Genomic DNA, 22,411 nt, shown 5'->3' with positions numbered 1-22,411 from the left:
CAAATCACACACCTATGGGAACAGCAACGAGACTTGATGATGATCCACAAGGAACAAGTGTGGATCAAACGACTTATAGAGGTATGATTGGTTCATTGTTATATCTAACAGCCAGTAGGCCTAACATCTCTTTTAGTGTTGGATTGTGTGCTAGATTTCAGTCTAACCCTAAGGAATCTCATCTAACGACTGTTAAAAGAATTTTGAGATACCTCAAAGGAACAGATAACCTGTGTCTGTTTTATCCTAGAAGTGATGACTTTATGCTTAGAGGATTTACTGATGCTGACTATGCTGGTGACTTAGTCAACAGGAAAAGCACCTCAGGTATGGTTCAGTTCCTTGGCTCTTGTCTAGTTTCTTGGGGTTCCAAGAAACAAAATACTGTTGCATTGTCTACTGCAGAGGCTGAGTATGTAGCAGCAGCTGCTTGTTGCTCTCAAGTCCTCTGGATTAAACAACAGTTGCGTGACTTTGGTATTAAATTTAATTGCATTACTATCTATTGTGATAACACCAGTGCAATTTGCATATCTAAAGATCCAGTCCATCATTCAAGAGTCAAGCATATTCATATAAGGCATCATTTCCTTAAGGATAATGTTAAAAAGGGTTTAATTAAGTTAGATTTCTGCCAAACTGACAATCAAATTGCAGATATATTAACTAAGCCCTTGAATAGAGAAATGCATGAGAAGATGATAATGGAACTTGGGATGATTAAGTTATACTAAGAAAAATGCATCAAGTTCCCTCAGGTATGAAACTCAAACTAACGTGCTTAAACTATTGTATACTGTGCACAAGTGTTATATGTTTAATTACATAGTTAAGGCAAGTTGTGAGCAGGAGTAACATTTACTAATGGGCATGTAAATTTGAAAGTCAGAGATATTAGAAGTCCAAAATTGATTGCATGAGCCTTGTTGAATTGTTCCGTGTATCAAGTTGTATTTGCAAGTGATTTCATTAATTGAATTCAAAAGATAAAATTGTTGTGTTTATCTGATCTTCAAAATTCCAATTTTTTATCTAAACACTAAATTCGGATGAATATATCAAAATCCATCATTATCTTTTGTTCAAAAGTTGCCCACATCCATTACTCTCTTGAAACACGGTTTACGCTTCCCTAAGCAATAAATAGGAGTGTCAAATCAACTAAATTCACCTCACCTCCCAAACGACACCTCACTTATTCACTCCCTCAAGTTACCTCCACCATAAAAACATGTCAGCCTCACCAAAATTTACACCACTCAAAAATTACCTTCTCTCTCATCACTCCGATCAAAATTTCTCACCAATGTCTGTCTCACCAAAAACCCAAACTGAAGCCGAAGAAATCACAAACCCTATTCCAGAAATCACCATGGAAGTCATCCCCGAAACTCAAAATCCTGAGCCTCAAAAGAAGGAATCTCCTACTGAGTCCAATTCTTCCCGAAAAAGAAAATTCGAGGACATGCAAGAAGAGGAGCAGAGCGTTTCGGAGATGGGTGTCAACTATCGAGACAAGCCTGCCTCTATGAAGAACAGGAGAAAATCAGTGATCACTTCGTGACAGGTTTGGCACTTAATTTACCTTGGTGTAGATCTGTTAAGCTTTATGAATTGTTGGATTTGTTTGAAGCTCAAAATTGGGTGAATCTGTTGGGTGAGTGTTTTAATCGAAGTTTGTATGTTGATGCTATAAGAGATTTCTGTAAAAGTTTTAAGTACTCTAAGGGTACTATTCGTTGCTGTGTGTATGGGAAGGCTATTGAGTTTGATGCTATGTATTTGGCTGAGTTGTTTGATTTGCCTAATATTGGGTATGATATTTATTTCAAAAATAATGTGATAAGGAACCCAATTCCTGATGCAAATATTGATGAAATAGTGGAGTATTTAGGTGGAGACCCTGAGGAAACCTACATTAACCACAATGACCTGACCCCTCTTGACAAAATCCTGCTGAAATTTGTGTTCAATGACATAATCCCTCGTTCTCAAAAGAGAGACAGTGCCAACAAGCTTGACTCTGTCCTAATCTACTGCCTAGCCAAAAAGATCCAAATCAACTTCCCCTCTATCATGATCCAACACCTATCTCATTGTGTTCCTAAAGGCTGGAAGGTTGGATATGGTAACCTACTTACCTATGTGTTTGAAAGCTTTGGCATTTCCTTTGCTGACAAAGAACCCCTGCCCCTCAAAAACACTGAATACATACAACCCATTTTCCTTGAAAACCATAAGATGAAAGTTGTAGATGGGTGTTTTGAAGTTGTGCAGGAAGAAAGGAGGCCAAAAGAAGTAGGTGGTCCAGTTGAGGGGGAAGTAGGAGAAGATCAGGCAAGAGAGGCTATAGGGAATGTTGTTCAGGAGCTGCAGGAACAGGAGGAGGAAGAGGAAAGGCAGGTGGAAGAGGTTGTTGAGACAGGGGGAAAGAAGAAGAGGAAGAGCTTAAGGTTGATGAAAAAGAAGGAGAACCCAGCACCTATCTGTATAGATATTACTGGGGTACAGGAGGAACTTCAGAAAGTTACCACCTCTCCTACTTCGGGAAAGTATGCATCTACTTCAGGTTTTGCAGCATTTAGTTCCCCACCGAAGGTTCCCAGCGAAGATGTGAAGGAGATGAAGGAGATGCTCCAGAAGGTGCTGAAGGAACAAGAGCAGTCAACGGTGAAGATGGAGGAACTGAAGAAGAGTGTGCTCACTCTTGATGCTGATCTGAAGAAACTGGTCAAGAGCTCAGAACAGGGGAGACTGTCCACAGTGAAGGACATTGTGTCTCAAATTAGCAAGAAGCTTGAGGATCTTGCTGTTGATGATGACCAGAGCACTGCTTCCTAACCTCTCTTTCCTTGCAGCCTTTTTATGTTGATGAAACTTCTGTTTATTTGTTTTTGGGAAACAATTTTTAATTTGGTCTGTAATATTTTGGGCACTCTGTTTTTTTTTTGTGAACTTGCAAATTTGGTACATTGGCCGATGTTTTAAATCGGTTTTGGATGATGAATGTCTATAATGCTTTTGCCTATATGCTTTGTGAATGTTTTCTCTATATATGCATGCTTCTTGTCTTAACACTAGACCACTTGATGGTGCTGTGTTATGGTATACTATTGCTTGTGTGTTGGTTTTTGATAATGCCAAAAGGGGGAAAAGATGCAAACTATCCAAGGAAACTTAATCATTCTATGGTCTCTGTTCGAAGTCTTCTCAGCAAGCCTACTTCTCTACAGGCAGGTATATTGTAAATACAAGTTTTTTCAATTTTTGCAAATTTTCTTCTTTTTGTTTTCTGTCTCTTTTTGTTTTCTATTTTTAGTTTTATTTGAGTAGTTTATTTCTGCATTGCATTATATTTTTGCATTTTCTTTCCTTAGTTTAGGATGGATTATCTTTGTTTCCTTGTAAGTAAGTTTGGATTGTTTGTCATCATCAAAAAGGGGGAATATTGTTGGACTTAATGATTTTGATGATGACACAACCTTACTTACTTACATACTAATAAAGGCTTGATTGTTTAAGTGTGTGATCAGTGCAAAGACTAGGAGAATTAAGTGTCGAGCAAAGATACCATGAGGAACAGGAAGGCCATAAACAAAGTTATCCAAAAAGAAGAGTTCCCTCACATGAACTGGTGCTTCAGAAATGAAGACTTGAGAAGAGAAGGTTCCCTCAGGGAACAGAAGCTTCAGAGAAGAAGCATCACCAGAGAAGAGAAGTTCCTTTCAAGGAACAGAAGCCTCGGAGTAGAAGCTTCATCAGAGAAACATGAAGACTAAATATACTTTTGTATTTTAGGATTTATGTAAGTATAAGATACTTAGTACATTCGAATTTCTTGTGTGGAATTGGTCTAAGAAGATAATATTGTGCTAGCTAAAATTTAGGAAAGAGGTTATTTTCTAACGTTTATCTTTTTTAAGCAAAAAGAAGATTTTATTTTTATTTCTGATTTTACAAAATCTTTTCTGAAAATAAAATCTCCACGTTTTCTAAACTTGCGGCCTACTCTCCATGTTCTTCTTCTAGACATGGTCTTGCACATTGAGGAGTTCATGCTTCCTTAATTTTAGGGACATGAACCTCTTAGTGGGTATGAGTAGTGGCGTAGTGTCTTGCTGCACAATTAAGTTTTTCCAAACACGTTTTGTGATCTATAAATAGCTCTTGATTTCTGTTGGAAAAATTCACCCTTGCTCACATAAGTTTTCATCTTTTATTCGAGTTAAGAGTCCAATTCCATACAAGTCTATTTGAGTGTTCTTAATGTTCTTATACTAGAGTTTAAATTCTTTCTTTTGAGTTGTAATTTGGGGAATGGGGAAGTTTGAGTGAACTTCTGTATTGTGAGAAAGAGAAGTGAGAAAGAGAAGAGAGAGAGCAGAGAGAAGTGAGAAGAGAGAAAGAGAAGAGAAGGAGTAACAAGTTGGGTGACTTGTTCCTCGGGGCTTCAAGTTTGTTGAGGAACTTGAAGTAAGAGTCTTTAGTTTGTAATAGGATTTACTGCCCTATTCTAGTGAAGATTCTTTTCCTAAAATCCCAAGTGGTCGTGGTTTTTCTCCTTGATTAGGGCCAAGGAGTTTTCCACGTAAAAATCTCTCGTGCACTTTTGTTCCTTCAGTTTAACTTTCTGTTCCTTTAGCTTACTTAGTTTTAATTCCGCAAAAAGTTTAGCTAAATTCTCATACTACAATTCAACCCCCCCCCCCCTTCTTGTAGTATTCATTGAAACAACAAGTAGCTTTTGGCTTTTGGCTACCTAAGTTACTAATAACATCAAACAACCAATTTTACCAAACATGTTTTTAGACTAATAAAAAGTCAAACAGCCAACAAAAAAGCCAATACAAACAGCCAGTCAAACCAGCCAATCAAACCAGCCGACAGCCAACAGCCAATTGCCAAACAAGGCCTATATATAAGATTAAATTGATTTTTTTTTTGTGTGTAAATAAAACCATCTTATAATTTTTTTATCCATTCCCATCTCTTATCATCCTTTCCCTCTAATTCTCTCTATGTAAACAATGTGTTTCAATAAAATAAAGGGTTTGTTGTTAAGAAATAAATGGTAAGATAAGAGAAAATTAGAGTTTTTTTTTTTTTAATTTCATTTTACCTTATTGATAACTAACAAATGTAAATTTTATGCTTCATAGATAAGTTAAACAAACCCATTAGTAAAAATAACTTTAACACCATTAACGAACACAACATGTTTCTTCTATCATTGTACAATTGTATATGAGATCATGTTCACTTTGTAAATATGAGACCATCTTATAATACTTCCTCCGTTTTTATTTAGTTGCAACACACTCCTTTGGCACGCATTTCAAGAAAGATATTAGACTAGGTAAACGGATAAATTAATTTACAAAATTTTACCACCTATAAGAAGAAATGGATAAGTTGCTACGGTTTAAATTTCATAGCTTAATCCATTCATTTACCTAGTTCAATTATCTCCTCGAAAAGCGTGATTAAAGGTGTGTTGCAAGTATAAAAAAACAGAGGAAGTAGAATTTTAGAGTTTCTTAATAACAGTGTATCAAGTGTATGTATTTAAAAATTTTAGAAGATGACTCATCTCAAATAATATATTTAATTCATTAATAAATGTGTAATAAATTGGGGTTAAGTTGAATAATTTGTAGGATAGATAATGCAACAAAAAAAAAATTACATTGGGTTCTTCTTCACTCAAGTAGTCAAGTTAACTTACTTCTATGTTATTGGATTTTCTAAATTGTACCCAATGTTTTTAAAAAGTTACATGATATTGATATACCCCTCAAGTGCAATAAGGGCTTGTTCACATTTAGTTCAGTTCAGTTTAGCTCCAATCAGTTCAAATTCAGTTCAGTTCTGCTACAATCAGTTCAGTTCAGTTCAGTTCAACTCCTAATTTCCTTCTCTCATAAAAAATTTATTTCAGCTGAGTTCAATTCAGCTTCAATCAGTTCAATTCAGTTTACTTCAGCTCCAATCAGTTCAGTTCAGCTGAATTCAGTAAATGTGAACAGGCCTTAAGTAGTGAAAACAGCAAAACCTTGCCATATTATATAAGTGTCGAGTTGGTACTTTTTTTTTTTTTTTAATGTATTCATATATTGCAACATTTTGGTTTAAATTCGATTGTATGTTTTATTTATAAATTAAAATTAAAATAGTGTTTAAACTTACCAGCTTAGTGGTTAGAACATTACTTTGTCTACCAAAGGACATTACTTTGTCTACCAAAGGTCATGGATTCTACCCTTACCCAACATTCATTATCATTGTACGATTGATCAAAGTTATGCAATGACTAATAATATAGATATCAAAATCAATAATTTGATTTACAATGAAATGAAGGATTTGAGTACACCTTAAATCCTCATTGTGAAATGTTGGTCTGCCATTTGTTAGAATGTCACCAAACTCAAATCAACAATGACTTAAATTAAACCCAATACAGTTTAAGGTAGGAATTATTTTGAAAATGCATCGATCAAAACAAAGTGAATAATAAAATTTGAAAAGTTATGAAAGAAAGACAGAAAATATGATGCTGACTCAGATCTAAGTAGCTTTAAAAAGGTTATGGGATCCATTACATTGAAACTACTATAATCTCTTTTAAGGCTTAAAGCACCTTATCAAGAATAATACCCGTTTTTGAAATGAAATTATTTATATTAGAAAACAGTTGCACTAAAAGTTTGTTCGTAAATCATTATCTTTTGTTTTGAAATTATGTTATCTTTCCCTTTAACCCCCCTCTTTCCTTTTGTTCTTCCTCTTGCAACTTTTTCAAGACATTATCCATTAGCTGGATAACACATATTAAAAGTATACAAGTATTTATTTTTCTCATAGCTTTAGGAAAGTACTACTAAAATTATTGGTACTTTTAAGTTCCAATCCACTTGCACTAAATTTGAAGGGAAGAACAAAGACTAAACTTATAATCTCACTTTCATCTCAAAATAGATGTCTCATTTTGATCGGTACATTTGATAACGCGGTACTTTATCACCTGTCAAAAAATATAAATCATAAATGTTGATATTTGACGAAAACTATACATTGATCGAGATGATTCTGACAATTACCCACATGCGTGACAGTACAATGTTTAATCTTATGCATAAATCTCATATGAGGGGCGTGATAAAGTATAAAACATATTCATAGGTTTCAACCATAATAGATATGATGAACTTAAATACAAATGGTTAATTGATTTAAGAAAGTGATGCTCTAAATACTGGGGAAGGAGTATATTGGAATTATATATTGAGCTGAGGCAAACATAATAAGACCTCACACAAGTATTTTTTATATTTTCATTACTAGTAAATCACAAAACACAAATAAAGAGAAATGTGTGAGATATGTTAAAATAAAAACATGTCAATTAAAGAGAAGCAAAGAAATATTTGATAGAAAAATTTGTTCTTTTTTGACTTATTTCGTCATATTGTATTTGATAGCAATATCATATGCAGAAGTAATCTTTGGTTGAAATGCAAATGGTTGATGTATGCCTGTATCATTTGTGGCTTGTCAATCAAATACCTTCTTTAGACTTTTGATCTCTTCCTAGAATCAATCGCTAAACTTGGATTAGAAGATTAGAAAATGATTTGGTTTTTAATCTTAATTGGTTCGACTCAAAATAGTGATTAAACACGAATATAAAAGAACATGAAGACCTAAATTTACAAGGTAGCCTATTAGCCATAGAAGAATTCAATTCCGCTTCCTCAACGACTCCTGCAAGAATATGGTCGTACGTTATGCATGTATCATTTCCGTCTTTTAAAGTCCAACTTATTTAGGTGATATACTCCCTCTAACCGTGCACTGTACTATTAATGACTTATACTTCTTCTAACCGTGCACTGTACTACATTGTGACCTAAACTAAAATAAATTGGTCAATTAACTCAATTTCCTTGTTCAAATTGGAGAGTACGTACTACGTACTACTAATTTATACTTCCTCTGTTATCTTTATATTACTTCAAATTATGGACTCAACTAAACATTTTTTTTTATTGCATATAACCACCACCTCTAAATTCAATATACTCAAAATAACTGTAAAGAACTTTATCAGGAATTCAAGATTGGCGAATACTGGACATTATTAAGCCCCAACTCCCCCAAGTGATGAAAGCTGCAAAGACTATTGATTTGGTTTGACCAATACTTCAAATTATGGAAAATATATAATTAATCCTTACCATACATCACAGCTTAGCTCATAATCTATTACGAGTAATAAATAAAGCAGTTGGACTTCCATACAAGAAGTTTCAACTACTAGACATCATCCATGACATACATATTTAATTAAATTGTGAGTGATAGTTGAAAAAGTCATCAAATTAATGCTTGACTAATTAGCAAATAAAAGTCATCACTCTAATTCCACACCGAGTGATGACTGACTAAGTGATTTATTATTTAGCTAATTTCATGTCTTTCCAATAATTTATCAGTACTTTTTTTTTGACAGATATAATTTATCAGTACTTGAAACACATGCCAGCTTGCTTGCTTTGCAAAATGGCGAATATCAAGCAAATTTCTCTCTTTATCTTTACATGGATTATACACAGCTTCCTGTTCACACATTTTGTTTCGAGTCGATGTTTAAATGATCAAAAATCTTTACTTCTTGAATTAAAAAACAATCTTACCTTCGCCCCTGAAGCCTTAGACAAGCTTGTGGGGTGGAACCATAGCATAGACTGCTGTCGTTGGAGTGGCGTCAAATGCGACAACTCCAATGGTCAAGTCATTGGCCTGGACTTGAGTGGCAAAGATATCATCGGCGGCATTAGCAGCTCATGTAGTTTGTTTCATCTTCAGTTCCTCCAAAGTTTGAACTTGGCGAATAACTATGATTTGCAAGGTGAGATACCGTCAACAATTGGGAAACTGTCTAGTCTCACTTACCTCAATTTATCCGAGGTAGGCTTCAGCGGACAAGTACCCGTTGGAATTTCACAACTTGTCAAATTAGTTGTTCTTGATGTTTCAAAACAGTATACCATGGGCAAGGGTTTATACCTAAAAAACCCAAATTTAGCAATGTTGATTCAGAACCTTACGAGTATTCGAGAGCTTTATCTTGATAACGTCAATATATCAACAACATCGAAGAAATGGTGCAAGGCATTGTCTTCATCACTCCCTCACCTTCAAGTCTTGAGCATGTCGGGATGTGACTTGAGGGGTGAAATTCACAAGTCCCTTTTAAATCTTCAACATCTTTCCGTGATTCGTCTAGATTCAAACCCTCTAGCAAGTTTGGTACCAGAGTTTCTAGTCGGGTTCACAAACTTGACGAAGTTATCATTATCAGATTGTGGCCTAACGAAGACAGTGCCTAGAAGTATATTTCAGGTACCCACTCTTATAACCCTTGACTTGTCGATGAACAATAATTTACAAGGGACTTTGCCCACGTTTTACAAGAACGGATCTCTTGAGGAGTTAATTCTTGGAAGTACAAACTTTTCAGGCTACTTGCCAAGCTCCATTAGCAACCTCAAGAGGCTCCGTAATATCAATCTTTACGATTGTCAATTCAATGGAAGCATACCTTCATCTATGAAAAGTCTACATCTACTTGAGGATGTGGATCTATCCCTTAACTATTTTTCGGGTTCCATCCCATCTTTTTCTTCGGCCAAGAATCTAAAAAGCCTAGCTCTTTGGGATAACCTATTAAGTGGCTCGATAGATGAGCTTGACTGGGATAGCTTACTCAACTTAGAGAAGCTTGACTTGTCAGAGAACTCACTAAATGGAAGTATTCCTACAACGCTATTCAATCTCCCATCACTCCAATTGATCTATTTGCAAGATAATGAATTCAGTGGGCAACTGAATGAGTTTGAAAGCATAGCTTCTTCGAAGATAAGTACTCTTGACATCAGCGGCAATAACTTGGAAGGCCCTATCCCAAAGTCAATTTTCCAATTAACTGCACTAGAGAATTTGGATCTATCTTCAAATAGGTTCAATGGAACGCTAAAACTGGCTGAATTTCGACACAGTTTCATGCACCTCTCGGAACTTCAACTTTCATTCAACCACCTGTCAATTGATACCAATGTAAACTCCTCTTTTCCTCAACTACAAGTTCTAGCTTTGGCTTCTTGCAACCTGCATATCATTCCGAAATTCCTAATGAATCAATCTTTAGGTTACCTTGACCTATCAATAAACCACATCACAGGAGTAGTGCCCGAGTGGATGTGGGGAATTTTATCTGGAGGAGACATCACATTAAACCTTTCATCCAACCACTTTGTGGGATTACACCCACCTCGAACACTCTCAAACACCTCAAAGTCATCACCCTTTGCTAATACTTTAACTCTTGACCTTCATTCCAATAATCTTCAAGGAAATTTTCCAATCGTCTCCTCTAACCTAAAATATTTGGAGTTTTCCAGCAATAACTTCTCTTCCATTTACCCAAACATTGGCAACTATCTATCCCAGGCTAACTTCTTGTCATTTTCCAAAAATGAGTTAAATGGAAGCATTCCCACCGCGCTATGCAATGCCCCAAATCTTGAGTTTCTTAATCTAGAATACAATCTTCTGAGTGGAAAAATTCCTGATTGTCTTATTGCCATGACTCAACTCATTGTATTGAATTTGGGAGGTAATTATCTTGAAGGTGCTATCCCTAATAAATTCCGGAGAGGTTGTAGCTTACAAACTCTCCATATGAATGGGAATTTTTTGCAAGGACAGATACCTAGATCACTTGCCAACTGCAAAGCATTACAGGTTTTAGATTTGGGGAACAATCGATTATATGACACCCTTCCTTGCCACTTGAAAAGCTTGTCCGACTTAAAAGTTCTCGTCCTTAGATCCAACAACTTCCATGGAACAATGGCGTGCCTAGAGAACCCCTCAATTTGGACACTACTTCAAATTGTGGATTTAGCTTCCAACTTCTTTAGCAATGAACTAACAGCACCGATGATTCTTAAATGGACATCGATGATGGCTAGCACAACTACAGTGCAAACGGAACCAAGCTATGTGCAAAGTAATGTATCCTTTACATACTATCAAAATTTTGTGACAATCAACTTCAAAGGTCTTTCCTATGAGTTGCAATACATCCTAATAACTTTCACAAGCATTGACTTATCAAACAATTCTTTCCATGGAAAGCTTCCAAGAGAGCTAGGAAATCTAAATGCTCTTGTAGTGCTCAACCTTTCTCACAACTCATTTTGGGGCCATATTCCATCATCATTCGGGAATTTGAGCCAGGTTGAATCGTTGGATCTCTCTTGTAATGCCTTAACCGGGAAGATACCTACCGAGCTTGAAAATTTGAATTTCCTTAGCTACTTGAACCTATCCTTCAACAAATTGTCAGGAGTGATCCCAACAAGCACTCAACTTCAGTCATTCGAAGCATCTTCATATGAAGGCAACCCAGGATTGTTCGGCCCGCCATTGACAGAATCTGGTCCGAGAGCAACTCCGCCTACCTGTTCAGAAGGGTCAAATTGGAGTTCAAAGAACGAAATAGAGTGGATGTTGATGGGTGCTGAAGTCGGGTTTCCTATTGGGATTACGATCTTCATTGGGCCTCTTCTCTACATCAAGAGATATAGAGAATGGTATTGCAAGCATCTTTATAGACTGGTCATGAAAATCCTATGCAAGGAAGATAAGAGTGCAAGGGGAAGGAGGAGAAGAAGGAGAAACCAACAAAGACCAATGCGCTAGATCCTTAAAGGATGTAACAGTAATAACATATGGATGGTAAGTATAGTTTTAATTTGTTGGTTTTTGAATATTAAGTATATCTCTAAATTTGCTTTGGATTTATTCATGTAGGTGTTGCTTGCGTATACACAGAAATGCGTTGTGCCAGCTCAGAATTTATAATGAAGCACGTATGATAATATAATTGTGTGTAGTAATTGATATGATATTACAAGGGTTGTATTAAAGGTATGATACTATTGCTAGTTATTGACTTTTTGTTGCCTCATCTTCTATGATATGAATTACTATCCCTTAATAAGAGATCTTATTAGAAAGGTGGAACTGTTAATAGCAAAACGGCGAAATTTTAGATTGTATTTTTTTCATTGAGAATCAAGATGCACACCACCTTAAGCATACATGCGTGGCCAACTAGACCAAATAGCTTGACATATTCGATCATAATTTCATCTTAACAAAACAGGCGAGGAATATTAAAACAGTTAACCAGGTTAATTTGACCTAATCCATGTAAAATGATACAGTTTAAGACTCGTGATTAGAGAACATGTAGCACCAAAGAAAAAACTTAATCATAAATGTGTCTTTCTTTGACATTGAGCATCCATTAACACTGATATATTGTCAAAATTACAGGTGATTTCATTGACCCGTTTCCTAACAACCTGATTAAACTAGCAAAACAGCATTTATACAGCCATCATTCTCAGGGTCATTTGTCACTTGAGCATACTTCCCTGAAAACACCCACAAAAGCACAGTACGGTGAGAAAAAGAGAGAGAAACACAAGGTAGCAGTCAACAATGAGATTTTATCCTCGTAAAAAATAAACTTGAACGAAACACTCACCCCATACTACTTTCCCAGCTGGTGTGACCAGACCAAGTTCACTCACATTGACCTAGAGATTACAAAGCAAATGAATTAGCAATGCATTAGCAGTAAGCCAGTAAGCAACCTAAAAATTATGCACCGAATGAGCTGTACCTCAATTATAGTACCCTTGGTCATAACACCAAGTGAACTGTACATCTGACCATTGGGGTTCTTCTTCACTCCGATGATCTCAAGATTAAATGAACATTTTAATTCAGGATGAGTGACATTAGCCTTGGTGAAACGCAATCCTGATGGACGGATAAACCGTTCATACTTTGGTGGTTTCCTAGTGAATGAGGGACCAACAAATGTAGCTTTTGTTATCATTCTTTTCCATTGCTTGGCTGCAAGAGAAAAATTTGTTACACTTAGCTACCAATAGAGCTACTAAAATTCAACATATACATGAAAGCACTTCATAAAATACACATCAACTAGTTAAACCAATGGAATCCAACAAATACATGAAAGTCCTTCATAAAATACTTACTTTTCCTTTTCCCAGACCTTATAACTTTAAACATTTCATCTTCAGCAACTGGTCTAACCTGAGGAATAGAAATTTTAAATCAAAGTTAGAGCCTACCATTTTCCCCAACTTTACTTCAACCACTAGAGGTCAGAGAAAGAGAGCGAGAGAAAGATTGCTGAAAACGTTCTTTTTTTCAAATCAGAATAAATAATGGCAATCTCAAACCGCAGTCTGATATTAGGATAGAGAGTAAAATCTAGTGAAAGGAAAAGAAAAATATTTGACGATCAACAATCTAACATAATTTTTTTAAAAAGAAATAAATAATAAATAAATATAAATTGAGTTAAGACATATGGAGACTAGAAAGGAAAAAAAAAAAAAGAAAAAGAAAAAAGGGTTGGAATCCTGGCTAATTTACTACAACTAGTTATAGCCGTAAATATAAAATTGCTTTGCCATTTGCCAGGTTCTTCGCAGTAGATAAATCTCAGAAGTAGAATATAGATAATGATTAGACAAGAAGACAAAGTTAAACTTTACCTTGGGTAATGGAACCGCCCATTTTGCATTTTTATCTTTTCTCTTTTGCTTGATTGTGTTGCTCAGAATCTATTCAACAAGAACAAAATTTAGTCAAAAACAAAAATATATAAGAAGTTACAGCTGAACATAACACAAACAAGTTTTAGCAACTAAAAAGTTAGATTAGGAAATTTCAATACTTCAGTATCAAATAGCTAGTATTTAATCTAAATTTTTTTTATATATATAAAAAAAATAATAAAAATAATAAAAATAAAAAAACTTCCTAGAGACCTCTTTCTCAAACCAAAGATCACTAATACCTCGTTGACACATAATCTTTCAGAATCAAACCCTCAATAAAAGAGGAAACTCAATTCCAAGGACATAATGTATACACAAAAGGTACACCCAACTCTGTGTCAATGTTTGCAGTGATTGAGCCCTCTTCCAGCATCCAGACCTCCAATCCCAAATATAAACACCAAGAAAATTGATATTGGTGACCAATTACTAAGGATACTAGCTTTGGCTCATATATCTAATTCATTTATTCTTCCGCATGGTTTTGGGTAGGGCTAATAAGGAAACAGCAATTCATAGAGGTTGAGGTGAAGTAGGCATCGCTCCCCACCTCAGATCCCTGTTGTCTAGGGAATCAAATCTCATGGAGCTCATTTGAGAAATTTCCCTTATCTTCCTCCTCTAGTGAATCCCCAAAGGAAACAGTAACATCATCCATGTCCGTAAAACTCTTGAAGAAGATTCTATACTAATTGAAAATTCTATATTAAGCAACACCACCTGCTATACACTACAACAGGATTCAGCATGCAACAGTAGCAAAAGTTTAAGCTCTGTTTACAGCTCTTCCAGATTCCTGGAAATCATGGAAGATCTAGGTAGGAAGATCTTCAAGAAAACAGCCCAACAGCACTAGTTCTTGAATGCATTCTATGTGGATTCTAGGCCTGGATTGTTTATCAATAAAAAAAATATATAAATAAAAAAATCTTACAGTTTTACGAATTTTCAAGTTAATCGTGCCAAAACGTACACTATAGCATATTTGCTTTAAGCACCGGTTGTGAAGAAAACAAATAAACAATAAACAAAATTTCTACAGTTCCATGATATCAAGTGATCAGGTCATCAGGGTGAAAGATAAGAGCAGAGTTCTTAAACAAGACATATAGCTCTGACCACAGACTGCTTAATTCTACCCTCAATACAAAAATTGTATCAAAATATGCAAAGTATTATATATTATATCAGTTCAAAAAAAATTCTGAGAATATTAATTAGCACTTATTGAGCAAAGGTAAGCTGAATCCAAATGAAACTAGCATAACACACCCACCTTAGCCCTTGCTGTTTGCTCACGATCAAGCAAATATGCAGGAATTGCTCCTTCCTGAACATCTTCATCCACCTTATGCCTACTTGGTGTTTCGTCGTGCATCTTAAGTCTGTTGGTTTGCACAAGTTACAAACAATCACAAAAACAATAGTTATAAAACACCTCAACACAGGTAAAAAAAATACATATATTATTGAAGAGAGAGGAGGGAGGTTTTGATTACACAGAATAATCATTACATGAAATAATCAAATTTGTTCATGTAGCCGACATCACTTATGGGATTAAGGCTTTGAATGATTGATTGAAGAGAGAGGAGGGAGGGGCAATCAAAATATGAGCAACCAATACCCAATATCGTTTCCATCATCAAAAATAATGCAACAAATGGATACTTAGAGTAATTATCTTTCACATACTTCATTAGAAACCTCTCTAATCACTTAACAAATAAAAATACAATTCAGGTATCTTCCCCAATATTTGATCCTTCCATATCAAACAAAAAAAAAAATAGCATTAATTATTCAATTGCCGTCTGGGTTAAGACTAAAGATTAGGCAAACCTTTTCCCATTTTTACCAATTAAATCAGGATGGCACTACCATTATAAGACCTTACATGTTCACAATCTCAAATAAACAATTCTCTCAAGACAAACATAAGCATCTTGTATATCTCCGTAAAGCCAACAACATTACCAAAACTCTAGAGCAACAATCTTAGGCCCTAACCTTGATCAAGAAGATCAACATGGTTAAACACTATTAGCAACAAAAGTATGCCATGGCTACGCTCCTATGCCTCCTATCCTATCATTATAAACCCGAAAACCCACAACAAAAAGAGTGTATTATACTCAGTAGTTACTATTAAATCATTAAGGGCATTCACCTGATCATAATTTTACTTAACCAAATAACATAGCATCTATCTCATCCTTAATTCACTACTGTTTCCAAAAACCCCGAGACAACCCCAGCTCGTAAAAGGAACATGAAGCTAACTAATAATTCACGCAGCACTAAACATTGAGAAATCAGAACATAATTCTTACGTTTTCTTCATCTGAGCCTTCTCTGCATATCTCTTCTTGGCAAGCATCTTACCCTTAATACCCAAAGTCTGAAATTTTCCATTGAAAACAACATTATCAAAATCAAAACAAATTATAAAATAAATCAATCAAAAATCAACAAAAATGCAGACGCATTTAGACTAACATTTTGGGCTTTTTTAGAGCGTGTATGGACTTCACGCGCCTCCTTCTTACGCTTACGCTCGAAGTAATCGAGACGGTATCCATTTCTCTTCCTGTGAAGCTCAATGTAATCTCCTTGAGGCTGTCAAAAACAAAAATTCACATCAGATTGAAGCAAATTTGAAGTTTCACCATTAAATTGAAGAAATCGAAGCTCCAATAAAGATCATCAAATTGTTGCAAGAGAGAAAAAGAGACGAACCATGGTTGCGAATTTTGGTGATAAACCCTAGAATTCGATTAATTTGGGGGAAAAGGGTTTTTGGTGGCTGCAGTGAGCCAGAGGAGAGGGAAAAAGAAGCGAGTACAGAGACGTTGCGGAGGTTTAAGTTTAGATCTTTTAGAGGGTCGGGTCGGGTCGGGTCCGAATTCGTAACCGACTTAGCCCATTGATGTTATGGGCTTGAGTTATGGTTTGGTTTTGATTTTTTTTTTTATTGATACTTGTTTACAAATTCTTGGCTGCATTCTAATGCAGCCAAGATGGCTGCAACAAGCCAAAACACAGGTGTTTATTAATGAAACGCAATTAGCTATTTTCTCCTTTAACTTTTCCTTCTTCCTGCTAGAACTTTACTGAATATCCCCCTTTCCTTATTTCATTTACTTAATGTATGGATTGATTCCTTTCTTCATTCAAATTACAAATTTAGTTGCAATTTTCTCTCTCCTTTTTATTTTAATCCATTTGATATTTTCTCTCTCCTCTTCTTCTCTTTTAATCAAGATTTTCTCTCCTCTGTTCTTCACTTAATAATGGAGGTGGTTGCTATTCCTTATGAAATCATCAATGGAGGTTAGTTTTTGTGTTGTTTATAATTAATTAGTTTATATTTCGTTGAATTTGTAATTGTTTATGATTTTATAATTTTATGAATTTCAATATACTATTGATTAATTGATTTTGATGAATTGAATGAATTGAATGAATTTGATGAATTTTTTGAATCATCTTGCTTTTTTCTGATTTTATAATTTGATGAATGTTGTTCTGTGTTTTTCTGATTCATTTTGTGATTTTATAATTATGAATTTCATGAATTCGTTGAAAAACTATTTGCATTTTGATGAATTGCACTATTTCAATTTACAATTGCTATTGATTTCTTCAATAAGTTATGAAATCTTGAATTGCTTAATTTGTTTTTTTTTTAATTGAATTTGTTTTTGAGTTCATTTTATGAACATTTTATACATTTACCATTGTATTCGTTTATGATTTATATTTTGAACATATATATATATATATTCAATATGAACATTCCATTTCTATACTATGAACATTCATTCTCCAGAAGTGAGCAATGTACATTCACCAAACAATGAACATTGTTATTTCACTAAATATAATCATTGTGAACATTCGTAGTCCACTTTATGAACATTTATTGTGCAGGTCATGAACACTTTGTTATTTTTATTATTTCAGAGAGTACAAGCCGAAGTATCCAGATGAAAGAAGTTAGAAGAGAGCAGCAACTTTGTTATTTACATTTTTATTTTTGGACGTGTTCATTTAAGTTTATTTTTTTTGAAACGTTATATTCAATTGTAACTGTATTTTGTTAAATTTCTACCAATTTGATCTATGTATGAACTTCGATTATGTTATGTGGTGCTTTTGTAATGAATTTTGGTCGAAGGTTTGAGAACATATAATTCATCTGAATTGAATTTACGACCTTTAATTATAAACATAAGAAAATTGAAGAATATGATTATCAAATGTACGCATCATAAGTTTTACAAAATATGAACATGCATTAAAAATATGAATATATGCATTTTAGAAATAAACATACGCATTCAATATATGAACATATGCATTGGTTCATTTTTTGAATGTGTATGAACATAAGAATTTCAAAAGGTGAACATATACATAAAAAATTATGAACATATGAATTCAGAAAGTTAACATATACATTTCAGAAAGTTTACTTAAGCATTCAAATATATGAATATAAGCATTTAAAAAATTGAACATATGAATAAAAAATATGAACATATGCTTTTTCTGAAAGTGAACATAAGCATAAATAAACAAAACGAGAACATTATATGAACATTAAAAAAAATTTATCATATGAACAACAAATTTTTATATTATGAACATTTCAAAACATTTTATGAACATACTGTATCCGTTTGATTTCACAAACATTAGGTTTGTAAACATATAATTCATATGAATTGAATTTACGACCTTTAATTATGAACATAAGAAAATTGAAAAAAATGATTATGAAAGATACGCATTATAAGTTTTACGAAATATGAACATGCATTAAAAATATGAATATATGCATTTTAGAAAATTAATATACGCATTCAAAATATGAACATATGCATTGGTTCATTTTTTGAATGTGTATGAACTTAAGAATTTCAAAAGGCGAACATATACATACAAAAATCTGAACATATGAATTTCAAAAAGTGAACATATTCATTTCAGAAAGTTTACTTAATCATTCAAATATATGAATATATATAAGCATTTAAGAAATTGAACATATGCATAAAAATATGAACATATACATTTTCAAAAAGTGAACATAAGCATTAAAATTTGAACATAAGCATAAACAAACAAATTAAGAACAGTTTATGAACATTAACAATATTTATCATATGAACAACAAATATTTATATTATGAACATTTCAAAACATTTTATGAACATACTGTATCCGTTTAATTTCATTAATTTTTTTTTAACAATTCCAATAAAATTTCGAACAAAAGAGTAATTAACAATACTCTAAGGAATTTAAGTGATATTCATAAAAATTCAAACAAAATTAAGTGAAATTAACATAAAATTGCCTTTTTTTTTGGAAGGAATCATTTTTTTTTTATCTCATTTCAAATATCCATAGTTGTTTTTATTAGAGAGAGTGAATTGTGTGATTGATTGTTAGAGAGAGAAAATCAAATGGAGAAGTAATAAATATTAGAAATTTAAGTTTGAGAGCGAGTGACAGTTTCAAAAAAAAAAAAAAAGAGCAAGATTCTTTGCTTATATATGGAGTTCTTGTTGAATATCCATGGTGGTTTTTGAATTTTTTTAGAGAGAAAAAATTGCAGAGAAGAGAGAGAGAATAATTACAAAGAAGAGAGAGAAAAAATTGCAGAGAAGAGAGAGAGAGATTTGGGTTGAAGCTTACTTTCCATGGAGTTTGCAATTTTTTTGAGAGAGAAAACTAGAGAAAGGAGAGAGAAAGTAAATTGATGTTGGGAAGTAAATGATTTTTTGGAGGAGAAGTTGAAATTAATGTTGATGATGGTGGTTTAAAAAAAACCGTTTTTTTTCCTGAAAGATTGAGGGAGTTTGTTGGGTGGGCCGTTTTTAGTGGCTTGGTCCGCATTTGTGTTTGGGCTGTTGGACCTTGGCTGCACTCTAGTGCAGCTAAGATGGCTGCAACAAGGCCCAATAGCCCAAACACAAATGCGGACCAACCCACTAAAAACGGCTCACCCAACAAACTCCCTCAATCTTTCAGGAAAAAAAACGGTTTTTTTTTAAACCACCATCATCAACATTAATTTCAACTTCTCCTCCAAAAAATCATTTACTTCCCAACATCAATTTACTTTCTCTCTCCTTTCTCTAGTTTTCTCTCTTTAAAAAATTGCAAACTCCATGGAAAGTAAGCTTCAACCCAAATCTCTCTCTCTTCTTTGCAATTTTTTCTCTCTTCTTTGTAATTATTCTCTCTCTAAAAAAAATTCAAAAACTACCATGGATATTCAACAAGAACTCCATATATAAGCAAAGAATCTTACTTTTTTTTTTTTTGAAACTGTCACTCGCTCTCAAACTTAAATTTCTAATATTTATTACTTCTCTATTTGATTTTCTCTCTCTAACAATCAATCACACAATTCACTCTCTCCAAGAAAAACAACTATGGATATTTGAAATGAGATTAAAAAAAAAATGAATCCTTCCAAAAAAAGGCAATTTTATGTTAATTTCACTTAAGTTTGTTTGAATTTTTATGAATATCACTTAAATTCCTTTGAGTATTGTTAATTACTCTTTTGTTCGAAATTTTATTGGAATTGTTAAAAAAATTAATGAAATTAAACGGATACAGTATGTTCATAAAATGTTTTGAAATGTTCATAATATAAATATTTATTGTTCATATGATAAATATTGTTAATGTTTATAAGATGTTCTCATTTTGTTTGTTTATACTTATGTTCAAATTTTAACGCTTATGTTCACTTTCTGAAAATGCATATGTTCATATTTTTATGCATATGTTCAATTTCTTAAATGCTTATATTCATATATTTGAATGCTTAAGTAAACTTTCTGAAATGAATATGTTAACTTTTTGAAATTCATATGTTCATATTTTTGTATGTATATGTTCACCTTTTGAAATTCTTAAGTTCATACACATTCAAAAAATGAACAAATGCATATGTTCATATTTTGAATGCGTATATTCATTTTCTAAAATGCATATATTCATATTTTTAATGCATGTTCATATTTCGTGAAACTTATAATGCGTATCTTTCATAATCATTTTCTTCAGTTTTCTTATGTTCATAATTAAAGGTCGTGAATTCAATTCATATGAATTAGATGTTTACAAACCTAATGTTTGTGAAATCAAACGGATACAGTATGTTCATAAAATGTTTTGAAATGTTCATAATATAAACATTGTTGTTCATATGATAAATATTTTTAATGTTCATATAATGTTCTCGTTTTGTTTATTTATGCTTATGTTCAAATTTTAATGTTTGTGTTCACTTTTGGAAAAAGCATATGCTTATGTTCATATTTTAAGTAAACTTTTTGAAATGTATATGTTAACTTTTTGAATTCATATGTTCATAATTTTTTATGTATATGTTCACCTTTTGAAATTCTTATGTTCATACACATTCAAAAAATGAACCAATGCATATGTTCATATTTTGAATGCGTATGTTCATTTTCTAATGTTCATTTTCTAAAATGCATATATTCATATTTTTAATGCATGTTCATATTTTGTAAAACTTATGATGTGTACCTTTCATAATCATATTCTTCAATTTTCTAATGTTCATAATTAAAGGTCGTAAATTCAATTCATATGAATTATATGTTCACAAACCTTTGATCAAAATTCATTACAAAATCACCACATAATATAATCGAAATTCATACAATGATCAAATTGGTAGAAATTTAACAAAATACAATTACAACTGAATATAACCTTTCAAAAACAAAAACTTAAATGAAAACGTCCAAAAATAAAAATGTAAATAACAAACTTGTTGCTCACTTCCAACTTCTTTTATCTGGATACTTCGGCTTGTACTCTCTAAAATAACAAAAATAACAAAGTGTTCATGACCTGCACAATAGATGTTCATAAAGTGGACTACGAATGTTCACAATAATTATATATAGTGAAATAACGGTGTTCATTATTTGGTGAATGTACATTGCTCACTTCTGGAGGATGAATGTTCATAGTATAGAAATGAAATGTTCATATTGAATATATATATGTGTTCAAAATGTAAATCATAAACGAATACAATGTTAAATGTATAAAATGTTTATAAAATGAACTTAAAAACAAATTCAATTAAACAAAAAAAAAAAAAAACAGATTAAGCAATTCAAGATTTCATAACTTATTGAGAAATCAATAGCAATGGTAAATTGAAATAGTGCAATTCATCAAAATGTAGATAGTTTTTCAACAAATTCATGAAATTCATAATTATAAAATCATAAAATGAATCAGAAAAGCGCAGAACAACATTCATCAAATTATAAAATCTGAAAAAGCAAGATGAATCAAAAAATTTATCAAATTCATTCAATTCATCAAAATCAATTAATCAATAGTATATTGAAATTCATAAAATTATAAAATCATAAACGATTACAAATTCAACGAAAATATAAACTAATTAATTATAAACAACACAAAAACTAACCTCCATTGATGATTTCATGAGGAATAGCAACCACCTCCATTATTAAGTAAAGAATAGAGGAGTGAGAAAATCTTAATTGAAAGAGAAGAAGAGGAGAGAGAAAATATCAAATTGAATAAAAGAAAAAGGAGAGAGAAAATTGCAACCAAATTTGTAATTTGAATGAAGAAAG

General features: G+C 32.9%; 2 protein-coding genes across 2 annotated transcripts; one reads left to right on the top strand and one right to left on the bottom strand.

Annotated features, from left to right (window-relative positions):
- Positions 1–1,306: 1,306 nt before the first annotated feature.
- LOC145596795 (receptor-like protein 7) lies at positions 1,307–11,953 on the top strand. Its single transcript, XM_081652992.1, has 7 exons — positions 1,307–1,560; positions 1,677–1,814; positions 2,157–2,337; positions 2,512–2,643; positions 2,725–2,811; positions 8,527–11,660; positions 11,881–11,953. Exons 1-7 carry the CDS (start codon positions 1,307–1,309, stop codon positions 11,951–11,953), a joined length of 3,999 nt encoding a protein of 1,332 aa, XP_081509118.1.
- Positions 11,954–12,322: 369 nt separating this feature from the next.
- Positions 12,323–16,577, bottom strand: LOC145598719 (uncharacterized). The gene is made up of 9 exons (XM_081655104.1): positions 16,473–16,577; positions 16,233–16,352; positions 16,067–16,134; positions 15,010–15,118; positions 13,668–13,736; positions 13,143–13,200; positions 12,761–12,996; positions 12,623–12,674; positions 12,323–12,509 (listed from the first exon to the last, which is right to left on the bottom strand). The coding sequence occupies exons 1-9, from the start codon at positions 16,473–16,475 to the stop codon at positions 12,442–12,444; spliced, it is 783 nt and encodes a 260-aa protein (XP_081511230.1). The 5' UTR covers positions 16,476–16,577; the 3' UTR covers positions 12,323–12,441.
- Between the last annotated feature and the right edge of the window lie 5,834 nt (positions 16,578–22,411).

The sequence above is a fragment of the Chenopodium album genome, chromosome 20, assembly GCF_948465745.1.
Source record: "Chenopodium album chromosome 20, dcCheAlbu1.1, whole genome shotgun sequence".
NCBI classification, from domain to species: Eukaryota; Viridiplantae; Streptophyta; class Magnoliopsida; order Caryophyllales; family Amaranthaceae; genus Chenopodium; species Chenopodium album.
The sequence above is the reverse complement of the archived record's forward strand: the minus strand, read 5'-3'. Positions and strand labels throughout refer to the sequence as shown.

Excerpts from the sequence above, each read along its gene's own strand:
- LOC145598719 (XM_081655104.1), bottom strand. Across the intron at positions 13,737-15,009 it reads AGCAAACAGCAAGGGCTAAG|ATTCTGAGCAACACAATCAA; the intron begins GTGGGTGTGTTA and ends CTTGTTGAATAG. Across the intron at positions 12,675-12,760 it reads CCAAGGGTACTATAATTGAG|GTCAATGTGAGTGAACTTGG; the intron begins GTACAGCTCATT and ends TGTAATCTCTAG.
- LOC145596795 (XM_081652992.1), top strand. The coding sequence starts at position 1,307 with ATGTCTGTCTCACCAAAAACCCAAACTGAAGCCGAAGAAATCACAAAC. Across the intron at positions 1,815-2,156 it reads TTTGATTTGCCTAATATTGG|CTTTGGCATTTCCTTTGCTG; the intron begins GTATGATATTTA and ends TGTGTTTGAAAG. Across the intron at positions 2,812-8,526 it reads AGAAGCTTGAGGATCTTGCT|TACTTGAAACACATGCCAGC; the intron begins GTTGATGATGAC and ends ATAATTTATCAG.